The following is a 15,844-nucleotide window of genomic DNA, read 5'->3' as shown; positions in this document are numbered from 1 at the left end:
AAGAGCTGTTTGACCCCATTCTACCCTCCTTTTTCTACAACACCGCACGCTACTGCAAGCAATTTTACCCTCACCTAGGTGCCTGGTGTACTTCGACCACCCGTTGTGCCAGATCCTTTTTTCCACACACATTTAAACTGTGAAATCAACTCCCATCAGCGGTGTTCCCACTAGATTACAACGTGGGGCGGACCAACATATTCCTGAAAGGCCGGCAACGCATCGGCGGTACCTCTGGTGGTGCAAATGTTCATGGGCGGCGGTAATTACTTAACATCAGGTGACCCGCCTGCTCGTTTGTTGCAAATGTTCATGGGCGGCGGTAATTACTTAACATCAGGTGACCCGCCTGCTCGTTTGTTGCAAATGTTCATGGGCGGCGGTAATTACAGGTGACCCGCCTGCTCGTTTGTTCGTTATTTTATTATAAATGAAAAGATTGCACTGCTTCTTACGCGCATACCTCCAGTATCGAGCCAGAATGAAGAAAGCAAACAGCGAGAAGAAGAAGAAGAAGAAGAAGAAGATAATATACTCACACTCCTTCAATAACCACGGCGACACCGGCCGGTCGCACCGCCTGCGTCACAGCAACGGCGATCTGCTTCGTCAGGCGCTCCTGCACTTGCAGGCGACGGGAGAAGATCTCCACGATTCTGGAAAGAGAAGATGATAGGTAGAGTCGTGCGGTGCCACTATTATGAAAAACATTTACCCTGTTGACACATCGGATGCAGAGCTAATGAGTAGAAAGTACAATACACACATTTGCGACTCAGTTGGGTGACTTGGGGCAATTTGGTTTTTTTTCGACACAAGTTAGCCCTTGACTGCAATTTTACCTGGTGGTAAGTGACGACGCAGTCTAAGATGGAAGCGGGCTAACCTGGAAGGGCAGTTTTTCATTAAACCCATAAGTACCCCTTTGGATTCTACACGGCATCGTACCGGAACGCTAAATGGTTTGGCGGCACGGCTTTGCCGGTAGGATGGTAACTAGCCACGGAAGAACCCTCCAACAAAACCAGAGCAGAGATTTAGAAATTATAAAATTCCAAACCCCTGCCGGGAATCGAACTCGGGACCTCCCACTAATAAGACTACAGCGCTTACCACTGCGCCAAGGAAGTCGTTAAACCCCGTCAAACTTATATAAGAACTAGAATAAGGAGAATAGTTTTCTCTGTTACCTGGCTAGCTTGCTGAGTCCCAGGATCTTTCCCTGGGGCAGGTATCCGATAGACACCTTCCCGTAGAACGGCACAAGATGGTGCTCGCACATGGAGAACATTTCGATGTCCTTCACCACCACCATCTCATCCGTGTCCTCGTCGAAGATAGCGTTGTTTAGCACCTCTGAAAAAGAAATGTTATTTGTTAAAAACCGGCCAAGTGCGAGTCAGACTCGCGCCACTAAGGTTCCGTACTCGAATATTTTCGTGATAAACGAAAATTATTATTCATAAAAATAAATAAAAATCAATTTTAGAATGTACAGCTAAAGCACTTTCATATGATACCCCACTTGGTATAGTTATCTTACTTTGAAAATTGAAAATACTAATTATTTGTTCATAAACACATTTTAATTTTTTTGTGATGTAACGACAAATTCACGGTTTTCGAATATTTTCCTTTACTTTTGCTATGAGCCCTACTAACCTGCCAAATTTCATAATTCTAGGTCAACGGGAAGTACCCTATACGGACAGACGGACAGACAGACAGACAGACAGACAGACAGACAGACAGACAGACAGACAGACAGAAAGACAGACAGATAAAGTGATCCTATAAGGGCTTTTTAGGTAAGGCATCCTAAGAAGAGTTTGTTTTGATCGCAACTAAATTTTAGAGTATTTGCATCTCTTTCTTACCAATGTAATAAGAAAAGGGCAGACAAACTTTGAAAACTGTCAAACCTCGTCTTTAGGTGTCAGTCTTGAGCATAGTGTTTTTGTAGAGTAGCACTAAAAGGGTCTTTAATTTAAAATTCATTTTCCGTCCTTTTTTAGCAACGTGAAAAAGAAAAAGATGCAGATAGACTAGATAAAGACTTTTGAATCGATGCTGATACATATATTGTGTGTTTTTAATAAAGTAGAATTTAACGTAGTTTATTGAGTCAACCGGGGACCCGAGAGCTGGCAGCTTGGGCAAAGAATTAGTTTAACCATCCAAAGGGGTAATGCTGCCAGCGTCTTGGGTACAATGCCTCGCTGCAGTGTTCTCTATGAGATTTTAGATTTAATTTAATTTATTTTAGTTTTAATTTAAAAAAAAAATAGTTTTAATTTAGATTTAAGTTGATTTTATAGATTTTTCAATTATTATTAAACTTAATTCTGATAGTTAAAATGGAAATAAATTTGTTTTCTACATAATTTCCTTTTATCCCCCAACATAATTATGATAGGTACATTGGGGAGCTGAAGACCTTGAGATATTATTCTTAGATTTAATGATAGATGTGGTCTACAAAATTTTTATTTATTTTACTTTTTTTATTTATCAGAAACAACGTACCTTCCAAACTTTGATCATATCCTTTGGTGAAGAATAGCATAGCCTTTGCAGCGCGCTCTGGCGTCTTCAACAGACCCTGTCTCTCTGGGTCTTCACCGAGTCCTGAAATTACATAAGTTTTGATGTTCAAATGCCTACTTGTATTATCATCTACATTCTACACTAATATTGTAAAGAAAGAAAGAAAACTTTTTATTAGGTCACTGTAACACTACAATGTATCTTAAAACTAGTCGAGTTATACTACATAATATTATACTTATGAGCTAAGATGTACTAAAATGAATGTGTCACATGTGACCAAACATAGGTCTCCCACTCAGCATAATGCTGCAGCAAAAAAAAGAAAAAAGAGGTATGCACACGGCGCTATAGATGACCAAAAAGCAATTGTCGCGTTTGTATCGCGTTGTACGCGCGTATAACGCTATACAATCACGCTACTAGTTTTTAGAGTTATGTACCTCCAAAGAAAAAACGGAAGCCTTATAGAATCACTTTGTTGTCTATCTGTCTGTCTGTCCATCTGTCGTGTCTGTCTAGAAAACTTATGTGTACTTCCCGTTGACCTAGAATTATGAAATTTGGCAGGTAGGTAGCTCTTATAGCACAAGTAAAGGAATAAATCCGAAAACCGTGAATTTGTGGTTACATCACAAAAAAAAAAATTAAAATGTGTTCACGAACAAATAGTTAGTATTTTTAAATTTCCTAAGTTAGATAACTATACCAAGTGGGGACTGGGGTATCATATCAAAACCTGTACATTCCAAAACACATTTTTATTAATTTTTATGCATAATAGTTTTGTATTTATCGTGCAAAATGTCGAAAAAATATCCGAGTACGGAGCCCTCGGTGCGCGAGTCTGACTCGCACTTGGCCGATTTTTTGGCACGTATTCGAAGATTTACTGTCTACGTCTGAATTGCGTATGTAGCGCGTTAACGCGCGTGGTCGGTGCCTAAAAAATCGCCGTGTGCATAGGATCTAAGGTTTGGAGTCTTATTGAAAAAAATAATTATGAAACGTTTCATAGCCTTATCTGGTGATAGAAGGCTTATTTTCTGCGCAAAGGATCAGCCTGGCTGTCCAGCGCGGAAGTGCAGCCAGCACCATTCCATGCAGGCATGATTTGTAATTTTGTACCTATAGTAAGTCTAGCTTAAAGTTTTATTGTTACACTAGCGACCCGCCCCGGCTTCGCACGGGTGGACATTTAGGCAGCGTTCGCAAGAATCGTTAACGTACGGCAGTTTTTTCGACGCCTTACTCCACAATTTTCACTACCACGAAAAATCCTATCTATTTTCCGGGATAAAATATAGCCTATACGGATTCGGAAGAATCCCTCTAAGTAATGGTAAAAGAAATTTTGAAATCGGTCCAGTAGTTTTTGAGCCTATTCAATACAAACATACAAAAATACAAAGGTTTCCTCTTTATAATATTAGTATAGATTGCCAAAAAAAAGGCGTTTTACCTGTGAGTAGCAACCGATATGAGTTAGCCATGTCGGGGAGGAGGGCCTCTCGTGTGGGCGGCCTGTGGTCCAGTTCCAGGTCATGGTGGAATGTGCAGTTCTCATGGCCTGTGGACAAAACAAAACCATTGTTAATAAAATCAGCTAAGTACGAGCCGGACTCACACACGAAGGGTTCCGTGACATGTTCAAGAGTTTTAACACTTTGATTTTTTTATTTTCATGAAAGCAATTTTGATATTTTTTTATTATTTGTTGTTATAGCAGCAATAGAAATACACATTCTGTACTTTCAACTCTCTACCTATTACGATAACAATAAGGCCGTCTTTGCATACAATTGTTTTTAGTTTATAGTTTCTTGTTTTGTCTTGGTTCTTTTCTTGTTTGTGTGCAACAAAGTCTTCTATCTATATCTATCTATCTATCTATCTACGGTTCACGAGATACAGCCCACTGATAGTCGGACAGACGGACGAATAGACGGACAGAGGAGGCTTAGAGGGTCCCGCTAGCGGCTAGATCCCTTCGTCTAAGGAACTCTAAAATACATTTTAACTCTTGATTTCCTCTCCTGTGCACCGATTTCGCTGCGGAAGTATCTACTTTAGATAAGTATAGTCTTTGGTGTCTGTTAGTGATAGTGCCTATAATATATGAATTAAGAATAGACTGAGATCATACTTTTATTGAGACGAAGACGACGTTATAAGGGTGGTTACTCACTCATCTGATCCGAAGTAGTCATAGAACTACTATAAGTAAACGTTTTTTTTTATTTTTTTAAATTGAAATGGACAATCAACAGGTTGCAATAAATTTAAAACAAGACTAGCACGCGTTATTTAATTGTTTAAAGTTAAAACGCCTATAACTTCGAAAAATTATTATAGGTGCATAACCGAAATAGAACCCCGGACCTTGAGGTCGAAGTATTAACTTGATGTTCGGGTTTGAAAACATGTTTTATTAAACAGTCTTTAACAGCTTGAAACAAAAAAGTTGTTTAAAAAATGTTTTTTTACAACCTCTCGCACTGCCAAGGGTCACTGGTAGAGATCTCTTATGGAGATAGGTGCTTTCCCTGTCCACTTTTTCTTTCTTTTTCTCTTTTTTTTTTAAATATTAGCCATGCTAATCATGACTAATACTCCCCTTTCCCCCCCAATTAAGCGTAAAGCTTGCGCCAGGAGTGGATACGACAATAGTGCAACGGGTGCCGTTTGAACCGCCGACCTTCCGGAATTCAGTCCGCTCCTCAATCGCTGAGCTATCGAGGCTATCTTTATTGTTACAACGTTCTTGTACAAATAAAATTCAAATACATGCTAGAAGAGTAATAACAAACCAGGTGTGGTAGAGGTTCTAGGAGTCATCGGTGTTCCGGGTACTTCAAGCTCACTGTCCGCTTCATTCATGTGGAAACTCTTTAGGGCTTCTGGTTTCTTGCTGTATTTGTTGACGAAGGAACCCTTTCCTGCGCACGCGTCGCCATTTTCTTTCTCCTCAGATATTGAATTTCGAATGGAGCGTGAACTGACGCGTCTGATTAGCGAGGATGGAGGTACGGGAACGTCTGTTATGTCTTTTCCATTTCCGTTTACGGCGGCCATCTTTAGATTTTCATCTAGAATTTTTTTATGGTGTAAAGCAAGGTATAGATGGCACTTTTATGGGATGTGAAAAATTAATTGACACTCCTAAATACTGGGTAATTTATGTAATATAAGTTTTTTATCGCTATAATTATATACAATTATTAATAAATATATAATAGCCCCTACTGTGAAAGTAAATAAATAAAATTGTGAAAAACTTAATTATACTATGTACATATTTTTATTTTAGTAAGTACTTAAATAAAAAAAGGTGTAATAAAATAAGATTCTTATAATTTTATTAGTACATTAATTATTTATTGTACTAATAAAATTATAAGAATAATTAGTATAATTTTATTAATACATGTCTTTAGATTTAATAAGGAATGAAGAGTTAATAGTAATGGGAACCTTTTATATATTGTTTAAGTATTTTATTATATTTAAGTATTATTTATTTATAGAATTTAAGAAGTGCCAATAATAATAAAATAATACTCTTACCCTATTTATAAAATAAAGAGAAACTTATACGTGCGGATTGCGTAGTGTTAACGGAGCAATGATTATGAATTAAGTGTTGCCAGTTAATTTCCAAGAAAACACATTAAACTATCCTAAAGCACTAAATAGTGCTAATTCTGATCTAAAAACCGCTAAATCTATAAAACTAATAAGTACATCTTGTACGGTGATATGAGATCCTTTGTGTTCGAGTTCGACTCAACCAAATCAATCCAGATTTTTTTAATTGAAGGGTATTTTTAAAAGCTAAGTAGATTACGCATTATGCCTACGTAGTATAAAACAAAGTCGCTTCCCGCCGTTCTGTCCGTCTGTACGCTTAGATCTTTTAAACTATGCAACAGATTTTAATGCAGTTCATCAATAGACAAAGTGGTCATATCAAGAGTGTAACCAGAACGCTAAAAAAAGGTGATAGAATTGATTACTGATAAGATACCACTAAAAACTACGATTTTTAAAACAATCCTGTATTTATAAAAAGTTCACAATAAAGTGCAAATAAAACATCTGACTGACACTACAGGTCAACGAACGTTCCGTAAATAGGTCACACGAAGTCAATGTCGAGTCGTAGATGGGGCATTGATCCGAGTTTTCCGACGCTTTACAATGCGGGTTTGAAAAAGACACTTAACCGAGATAAGGCAAGTGGTATTGACATTGAGTTGTGTTTATCCTAACTTTTTGCTAGCGTTCTGGTAGGAAAAACTTAGGGTACTACACTAAAATAAAATGCACTAAATCTAGTACCGAAATCACTAGGCTGGCAACATTAGAAATTAAACGTGTCAACAATAATCACGTTAGGGTTATCGTGTTCGGTTTATTATTATTGCTTGTAGCACGATAACCCCAAGACAACGTTCTTCCGAGGGGATGCTGTCATCATTACTATGTATACTGATTGGATTCTAAGTAGTTTTGCTCTATTAATTATTTACCACTAGCTGATGCCCGGGACTTCGTTCGCGTGGATTCAGGTTTTTGAAGATCCCGTGGGAACTGTTTGATTTTCGGGATAAAAAGTTGCCTATATCAATTACAGGGACGCAAGCTACCTCGGTACCTTTCATACAAATCGCTTAAGCGGATGGGTTTTTGGGAATCTCGAGGAAACTCTTTGATTTTCCAGGATAAAAAGTAGCCTACGTCCGTCCCCGGGATATAAGCTAACCGTGTACCTCGTCAGAATCGGTTCAACTGTTGGGCCGTGAAAAGGTAGCAGACAGACAGACAGACACACTTTCGCATTTATAATATTAGTATCGAAGTATGGATACACAGAATTTCTTTTATAATTAAAAAAAAAGTCAAATCGTCAATTGAATCTACCACTTCTGGTTGATTGCGGAAAACTGTATTAATCATTATTAAAAATCAAAATTCAAAATATTTTTATTCAATTAGTCTTTTAGGCCTCAGTCGTACGAGAGTTTTTTTAACGTCCGTTAAAAAAGCGCTTCCCAAGCGATTCCCAAATATCTGTTCACACTCCAACGCTTTTTTAACGCTCAAACATGGGGAACAAAATTCTTACGAAACATTTCACAGCGATTAATAGCCTCATCGGGTGACAGAAGGGCAGGCTTATTTTTGCGCAACGGATCAGCCTGGCTGTCCAGCGCGGAAATGCAGCCAGTATTCTTGGCACCATTCCACGCGGGCATGATAGATAAGGCTTGCTTTTAGTTTTAATATCAAATGTTAAACAATAATAACCTTTCAGTTCCGAATTTTACCAGTAATTTATCAGTAAACAGTAGTCGTACAAAAATCTAATGAGTTTATTGAACCATTTTTTTTAATTTATAGGAATAACATACAAAAATACCTATTTTATCTATTGCACAACTTTTTTACTAGTTATATCAGTTCCTTAGAAAAATAGAGGTTATCTCATAGAGTTATTATATTTCTTCGTATTATCTATTGTTTTATGTAGAATAGTTTTTTCGTTTGGTCACATATACATATTATGTTAGTGTCATAGTGTAAAATTGATAATTGAACGTCATAATGTAGAACTAATCATAATGTTAAAAAAATAAATTAAAGTCGGTTCATTAGAACCGATTTTAATTTAGTTTTTTTTTGTTTGAAAGGTGGCTTGATCGAGTGTTCTTAGCTATAATCCAAGAAAATCGGTTCAGCCGTTTGAAAGTTATCAGCTCTTTTCTAGTTACTGTTAACCTTCACTTGTCAGGGGTGATATAAATTTTTAATTTACACTTGTATTGACTGAATAATAATCAAAAATAATAATAATCAAAGTGATAGGAAACTAGGGCATTTTCATTTTCAAATAAAGATGAGGCTAGCTAATATTTTTTATGAAGACATTTTAATTTTTCTTTGTATGTTTACTTAGTTGATTAAAAAATGTCGAATGACGTCAATTGTTGGCTCGAATAACGCTGAAAGGTTAGAACGTGATTTTAAACTTGCACAATCAGTTAGGTGTCCATTACACGATATATTATATCTATGTATTTTTTTGATTTCAGACGAAAAAACTAAATTAAAATCGGTTCATTAGTTTAGGGGCTACGATGCCACAGACAGATACACAGATACACGGATACACACGTCAAACTTATAACACCCCTCTTTTTGGGTCGGGGGTTAAAAATGAGCTATAGACTACAGTGCTTGGCTATGTTTAAATATCAACTCTCTACCTACTCTATCTATCTAACCTACTCTATTATGGTTCACGAGATACAGCCCGCTGACAGACGGACGGACCGGTGAACAGTTGAGGCTTAATAATTTAGGATCTTGTTGGCAACATTCAGGTACCCTAATAGCCATCAGAAAACTTCCACGGGAAAAATTCTAATCAGAATTACTGGTTCTGCCAAAGTGATTAACTTGATTAAAAACACCGCGATTTTTGATCGGTACTTAACTTAATGGGAGTTCTTAGTTTTTGTGTTTTAATTGCCACAGTTAAATATGGCCTCCAATCTTGTATGATAATATTGGCGTGTTATTTATTTTCCATACTTCACTACTAATATAAATGTGAAAGTAATATTATAAACTAGCTGATGCCCGCGACTTCGTTCCCGTAGATATAGGTTTTTTTAAATTCCGTGGGAACTCATTGATTTTCTGGGATCAAAAGTAGCATGTGTGTTAATCCAGGGTATAATCTATCTCCAATCCAAACAACCAAATCTGTCTGGAGGTTTTTGCGTGAAAGAGTAACAAACATACATCCATACATCCATCCATACATACCAATATAGTCTAGAGTATACATAAAGTCTAGTATAAACAGACCGAGAGGTTAAAAATCGCTCTGCGAACCTAAACGTTTTTGTCACGCGTCACGATGCTGTAATGATATTTGACCTTTGCCGTTTACACTTTTAAACTTTGACAAAAAAAAATATATGACAAATCTTTAATAAGTAATTTGTTTGCATTTAATTTCTAACGAAAATACCCTATCCTTGTTTAACCCCCGAAAAGAGGGGTGTTATATGTTTGACGTGTGTATCTGTGTATCTGTCTGTGGCATCGTAGCTCCTAAACGAATGAACCGATTTTAATTAAGTTTTTTTTTGTTTGAAAGGTGGCTTGATCGAGAGTGCTCTTAGCTATAATCGAAGAAAATCGGTTCAGCCGTTTGAAAGTTATCAGCTCTTTTCTAGTTTTCTTATAGAGGTTTTTGTGTAGGAGTTTTTTAAAATTTTAAGTTATTAAAAAAAGATTTTCTTTGCCAACCGTACCTACGTGATAGGTACAGATTAAATAACAATGGTGTTATGTACGTGCGAAAAGTATGTACTCGCAAATTGAATGGCTTTTATTAGTCATGCAAATTCAGGTTTTATTGCATTAGGTTAAGGTTGATATTTCCATGTTCTATTTGATACAGCTGATTTGAGCTATAAAGTGCTCCATTCAAGGGTAAAAGTAACATAATTCCGTACTTAATCCAGTTTTCAATACAATATGCATGTACCTACCTACCTGCTTATTAAACCAAAAAATGGGTTCATTTAAATGACTTTATCTAGTTTTGAAAGTCGTATTTATCTTCTATATCATCATCAAAACTTATAAATGCGAAAGTGTGTCTGTATGTCTGTCTGCTACCTTTTCACGGCCCAACAGCTTAAATTATTCTAACGTTTAGTACAGAGTTAGCTTATATCCCGGGGACGGACATAGGCTACTTTTTATCCCGGAAAATCAAAGAGTTCCCACGGGATTCCTAAATTCCCATCCGCTTAACCGATTTGTATGAAAGGTACCGAGGTAGCTTGCGTCCCTGTAATTGACATAGGCTACTTTGTATCCCGGAAAATCAAACAGTTCCCACGGGATCTTTAAAAACCTCAATTCACGCGGAGGAAGTCGCAGGCATCCTCTAGTCAAAAATATTGAAAAACATAACTGCCCTATCGAAAAACCGACCAAGTGTGAGTCGGACTCGCATACAAAGGGTTCCGTGCCATCGTACAAAATATTTTAACATTTTTATACGCAGTACTGCAATTAATTTTATCGTGAACACATTTGAATATTTTTTTTTTGTGATGTAACCAAAAATTCGCAGTTTTCGGATGTGCTATAAGACCTGCCTACCTGCCAAATTTCATGATTCTAGGTCAACGGGAAGTACCCTATAGGTTTTCTTGACAGACACGATAGACGGACCCCTCGGTGCGCGAGTCTGACTCGCACTTGGCCGTTTTTGGGTATCGTATACAAAAAGATTTGGCTCTTGATGACAGCTACTTTGCAAGCAACAATTTACCAATTTACTTCAATTAAGCCTACGTGGAAATTAATTGGAATAATTGGTCCATGGAAATATTTTGATCCCCAAAAAATATCTTCGATAATTGAACAATTAAATATCAATAATTGCTCAAAATATCCAATCAGGATCATAATATAGGCAATCACAATCGATCCCGTATTCAATAACCGGTTGGGTTGATTTAGCAAAAGATTAATTTTTTAGGGGTCCGTACCAAAACTCAAATCCTTACTATAATAACTATTTAAATACCTACGTTTTTTGCTAAGGCACCCGAGAACCTCGATGGCCAAGTCTAAATCACACTTGACCTTATGTTATTATGACCTTGATATTATGTAAATGTGTTTAATTCAAAGTTTTTAAAGACATTTGTATTAAAATAGAAAGTGATCCCAATAAAGTAGACCACCATACTGTTACAGATCAAATAATTAACATATTCTAGTTCAGAATCCAAATATAAATTTCAAATTCCGAACGCATTCCATCTTATTGCGTCAGATACGGGTAATAGAAGCCTAGAAACCAGAAAGAAAAATTTGTATATTTCAAAGGAAATACTGACTGACTGACTGACTGACTGACTGATCTATAAACGCACAGCTCAAACTACCAGACGGATCAAGCTTTTTAGCATACAGATAGCTATTATTATGAAGACACCCGCTAAGAAAGGGTTTTTAAAAATTCAACCCCTAAGGGGGCAAAGTAGCGGTTTGAAATTTGTGTAGTACACGCGAACGAAGTCGTGAGCATAAGCTAGTAATTAATAATAATTTATGAAAGGAAAAGGTGACTGACTGACTGATCTACGAACAGCTTAAACCACTGGACGTATCAGGCTAAAATTTGGTTTAGTTACTGATTTTTAAAAATTATCAAGGGGTTAAAATTATAGGTGTTTGAAATTTGTCTAGTCCACACAGATGGAGTTGTGGGTATAAGCTTGCCTATAATAATTTATTATTAAAAAAATATCACACTTGAATTTTTGGACGAAGTTGCGGGCATCATCCTAGTAATAATATACATAAATCGAAAAGGTTTTTTTAACTTTAAATGAATGTAATTATAAAGTAATTTATTCAAATCGATTCTAAATAATATAATAATATGTACCTATTAATGTGAGACAATAAATAGATAATGACTGCAATCAACTAGTGCCTATGAGTAATAATAAATGGCTTTACTATAGTAAATTACTCGTAGTAAAATCAAAGTTTCCATGGAAATACCTTTAGGTATTCCGACTATGGCAACACAAAAAGAGGTACATTATATTAATGAGTTCGTAAAGTATCCATACTAATGTTATGATGGTAAAGTGTGTCTGTTTGTCTGTTAGCTTTGGACGTCCAATCAATTTACTTGATTATTTATATTATAACATTTGGTATAGTGATATAATTATGTAGATCGATTTGCATCCCGAGGACGGACATAGCCATTTTTGTACCTGAAAAGCAAATAGTTCCCAAGATCCATCCGTTTAACTGATTTTTAGGGTTCCGTATTCAAAGGGTAAAAACGGAGCACTATGCTGTCTGTCTATCCGCGTGTGAAATGAATTACGAACCTGAAAGGTATTTGGTGTAGAACGTTGACCCGAACCCAAATATTGGATTAAAATTCAATTAAATATTTTTTCAGGGGGACTCCCATACATGAAAAAAGAGGCATAGATATATTTTTTCTTACGCTAGCATTGTTTAGAGCTAATTGAGTAGAGTACGAATATATTTTTTACTTTATTTTTATCTTAAAAAAAACAAAATGGGGAAATTGAACGAATCGAAATTGTCAGTTTTAGATCATTTTTGAGACAGGGGCAGTCTAAAAAACTAAACTAGTTAGGAATATGAAATTTTGGTATATTATGTACCATATTCTGTATTTGAACAACAAATACTGAAAACAACGATTTATAAAATGGTTTGTAAGTTGTGACCAAAAAACTTTTTTTTTGATATTTTACTTTTACGGTTTATATTCGAGCACTGAAAAGAAATATTTCATACATAAATAAGATGTTCATAATTGTATACGGAACCCTAAAAGAACGAGGTCCAACTCACATTTGACTGGTTTTTATTTATTCACAAATTCTACGGCATACTGTTATAGATTTTATACATTTCCTAGGAGCATTTTGAAATTGTATAGAATGCCTAGGAAATGTACGAAATGGACAACGATAGTTTGCACAATTTACACTTTACCATAAAAAACCCGGTTTCTCATGGAATGATTAGGTTTTCTATAGAATTACTGAATTTAATACATTTCTGGTAATAATAAATTATGACTGAGATTGTCAAAAACATAAGTAGGTACCTAACTATGTTTCATAAAATGGATATTTCCTCCTAATGCTACCATATAATATCTAGGCAGGTTTTTTGCCGGTTTGACCTTAGATCTTAAGGTCTTGCAATTTGCACAGTTTTTGTCCTATCATGCTTGGATGCTTAATAACTTCAATTAAATGAATGGCTAGGTACGTATTACCTACCACTTCATACATTTTGTGCCACATTTTCTAATACCGTGGTATTTAATATTATAAATGCGAAAGTGTGTCTGTCTGTCTGTCTGCTACCTTTTCACGGCCCAACAGTATAACCGATTCTGACGAAATTTGGTACAGGGTTAGCTTATATCCCGGGGACGGACATAGGCTTTTTTTTATCCCGGAAAATCAAAGAGTTCCCACGGGATTCCCAAATACCCATCCGCTTAACCGATTTGTATGTTTGGTACCGAAGTAGCTTGCGTCCCTGTAATTGACATAGGCAACTTTTTATCCCGAAAAATCAAACAGTTCCCACGGGAGAACGCTAAATTCACGCGGACGAAGTCGCGAGCGTTCTCTAGTTAACTATATGTCATGTTTTGTTTACGTGACCAGAACTACCCAATGACTTCTATGTCATATACTTATACTACCTATATCTTTATGTATAAAAGGGAAAGCTGACTGACTGACTGACTGATCTATCAACGCACAGCTCAAACTACTGGGCGGATCAGGCTTAAAAAGGTATGCAGGTTATGACGTAGTTATGAGAAAAGATTTTTGGATATTAAATCCCTAAGGGGTATTAAAATAGGGGATGAAATTGTATGAAAGTCCTTCATTTTCAAGTTAGATCAATGAAAATTGGTATTTAGGCTGCCATACCGGTGAAAATGATGGATACATAAGACATAGATTAATTGTAAGTTTTTTTGGAAATTCTACCAGTGGGTGAAATAGGTAATGAGTATGAAAGATCGCCATTTTTAAATTTATAAATATCCATGAAAATTGGTATTTGGGAAAAATATGTATGTATAAAAAGATATAGCCTGAACCGAACTGCTCTATTTATAATCCATACTTAAAACTTCATATTATAAATGTGAAAGTGTGTCTGTCTGTCTGTCTGTCTATCTGTCTGTTTGTCTGTCTGCCTGCTAGCTTTTCACGGCCCAACAGTTTAACCGATTTTGATGAAATTTGGTACAGACGCACGTGGCTTAATATATCCCGTGGCTGGCGTGGGTGAACATAGGTTAGTTTTTATCCCGAAAAATCAAAGAGTTCCTACGGAATTCTTAAAAGTCCTAAATCCAAAGTATCATCTAGGATTTAATAAGTACCTACTTGCTAAGATATAGATATAGCATTAAGTATATATAATTCGGAAGTACTTAGATTTATTGCAAGATATATAAGTCATAGTAGGACGTATGTTATCGGAGTCAATGTCATTTGTAATAGGTAAGGCTGTCTGTATCTAATGATCTAGTTAAACCAGTTTTATGTTGTTATATATGTATATATCATGTACTTACTATATGATGTTATTGTTGTTAAACGTATTTTTTGCAAGTAACATCTTCAAGCATATATATATAGCATAATATGTCTGTAGTAATAGTAAAATAGTAATTTAATAATAATATTTTAAAGAGGTACCAAAAGTTTGTAAGTTTGTTTATAGGAAGTTATCTCTGGAACTACTGAACCGATTTCGAAAATTCTTTCACCAGTAGAAAGTTACATTATTTATGAATGCCGGCTACTTATATTCTATTTTCAAGAAATTAGAGATCCCTAAGAAAATTGTTGTAAGATACCCGTGCGAAACCGGGGCGGCTCGCTAGCATATTATATATTAGATGATGCCCGTGACTTCGTCCGTCGAATTTAGGTTTATCAACTCCCCTGTGATTTATATTAGTTTGAAAATACATAAAAACTTTCAACACCGAATAAATTATTGTTCTTATTTAAAAGTACTGACTACTGAACCAATTACATACATTCATATGTTATTGTTTTTATTTTTAAACCTTGGACTTCGCAAGGTAGGCACAGGTTTTGAAAATTTCATAATATTTTGTAACTTAAGGTCTACTCTCATCTACTTAAAGGTCAAATTTTTATAACTTCTGTCCTTACTCCAAATTATTGAGAAATCATAGTCGAGCGTAAAATTAACAAAGATGTTACTTATCTAATACATAGTAATAGGTAAGGAATGAAAATGATGAATTATATTTTTTAATAATGTGTTAATATGTGTTACACTAATTGCCATTGATTTGCTGTTACTTTTGAGGAATTATAATAATTCAATGGCTGTTACCTGTTAAGGAGATCCATCCTCGATCTCCGAACCTATTCATCAAGTCTTTACTTTTAAACGAAAATTACCTAACAGTAGGTACAACTTTTCTAATGAAAAAAAATCAAAATCGGTAAAATGTGACGGAGTTACGGAGTAAAATCGACGAAAATTTTCGTTCCCGAACGAAAGCACAATACTACGTTTTTAACCCACGACCCAAAAAGAGGGGTGTTATAAGTTTGACGTGTGTATCTGTGTATCTGTCTGTAGCATCGTCGCTCCTAAACGAATGAACCGATTTTATTTT

General features: G+C 35.8%; 1 protein-coding gene across 4 annotated transcripts in view; it reads right to left on the bottom strand.

Annotated features, from left to right (window-relative positions):
• The window catches only part of LOC123878199 (GTP cyclohydrolase 1), a 41,604-nt gene that overhangs the window by 2,859 nt on the left and 22,901 nt on the right, over positions 1 to 15,844 (bottom strand). The window contains exons 1-6 of one of the 4 annotated variants that reach the window (XM_045925313.1): positions 6,115 to 6,231; positions 5,358 to 5,636; positions 4,010 to 4,117; positions 2,527 to 2,628; positions 1,191 to 1,356; positions 540 to 656 (exon numbers count right to left, since the gene is read on the bottom strand). In XM_045925313.1, coding sequence (XP_045781269.1) covers positions 540 to 656; positions 1,191 to 1,356; positions 2,527 to 2,628; positions 4,010 to 4,117; positions 5,358 to 5,622 — 758 coding nt within the window. In that variant the 5' untranslated portion in view covers positions 5,623 to 5,636; positions 6,115 to 6,231. Of the gene's footprint in view, positions 1 to 535; positions 657 to 1,190; positions 1,357 to 2,526; positions 2,629 to 4,009; positions 4,118 to 5,357; positions 5,637 to 6,114; positions 6,232 to 15,844 lie in introns of those variants that run through there. The other 3 variants (XM_045925312.1, XM_045925314.1, XM_045925315.1) reach the window with 3 other exon arrangements.

The sequence above is a fragment of the Maniola jurtina genome, chromosome 25 (genome assembly GCF_905333055.1).
Source record: "Maniola jurtina chromosome 25, ilManJurt1.1, whole genome shotgun sequence".
Classification (NCBI taxonomy): Eukaryota; Metazoa; Arthropoda; class Insecta; order Lepidoptera; family Nymphalidae; genus Maniola; species Maniola jurtina.
This window is presented reverse-complemented; position numbering and strand designations above follow the sequence as displayed.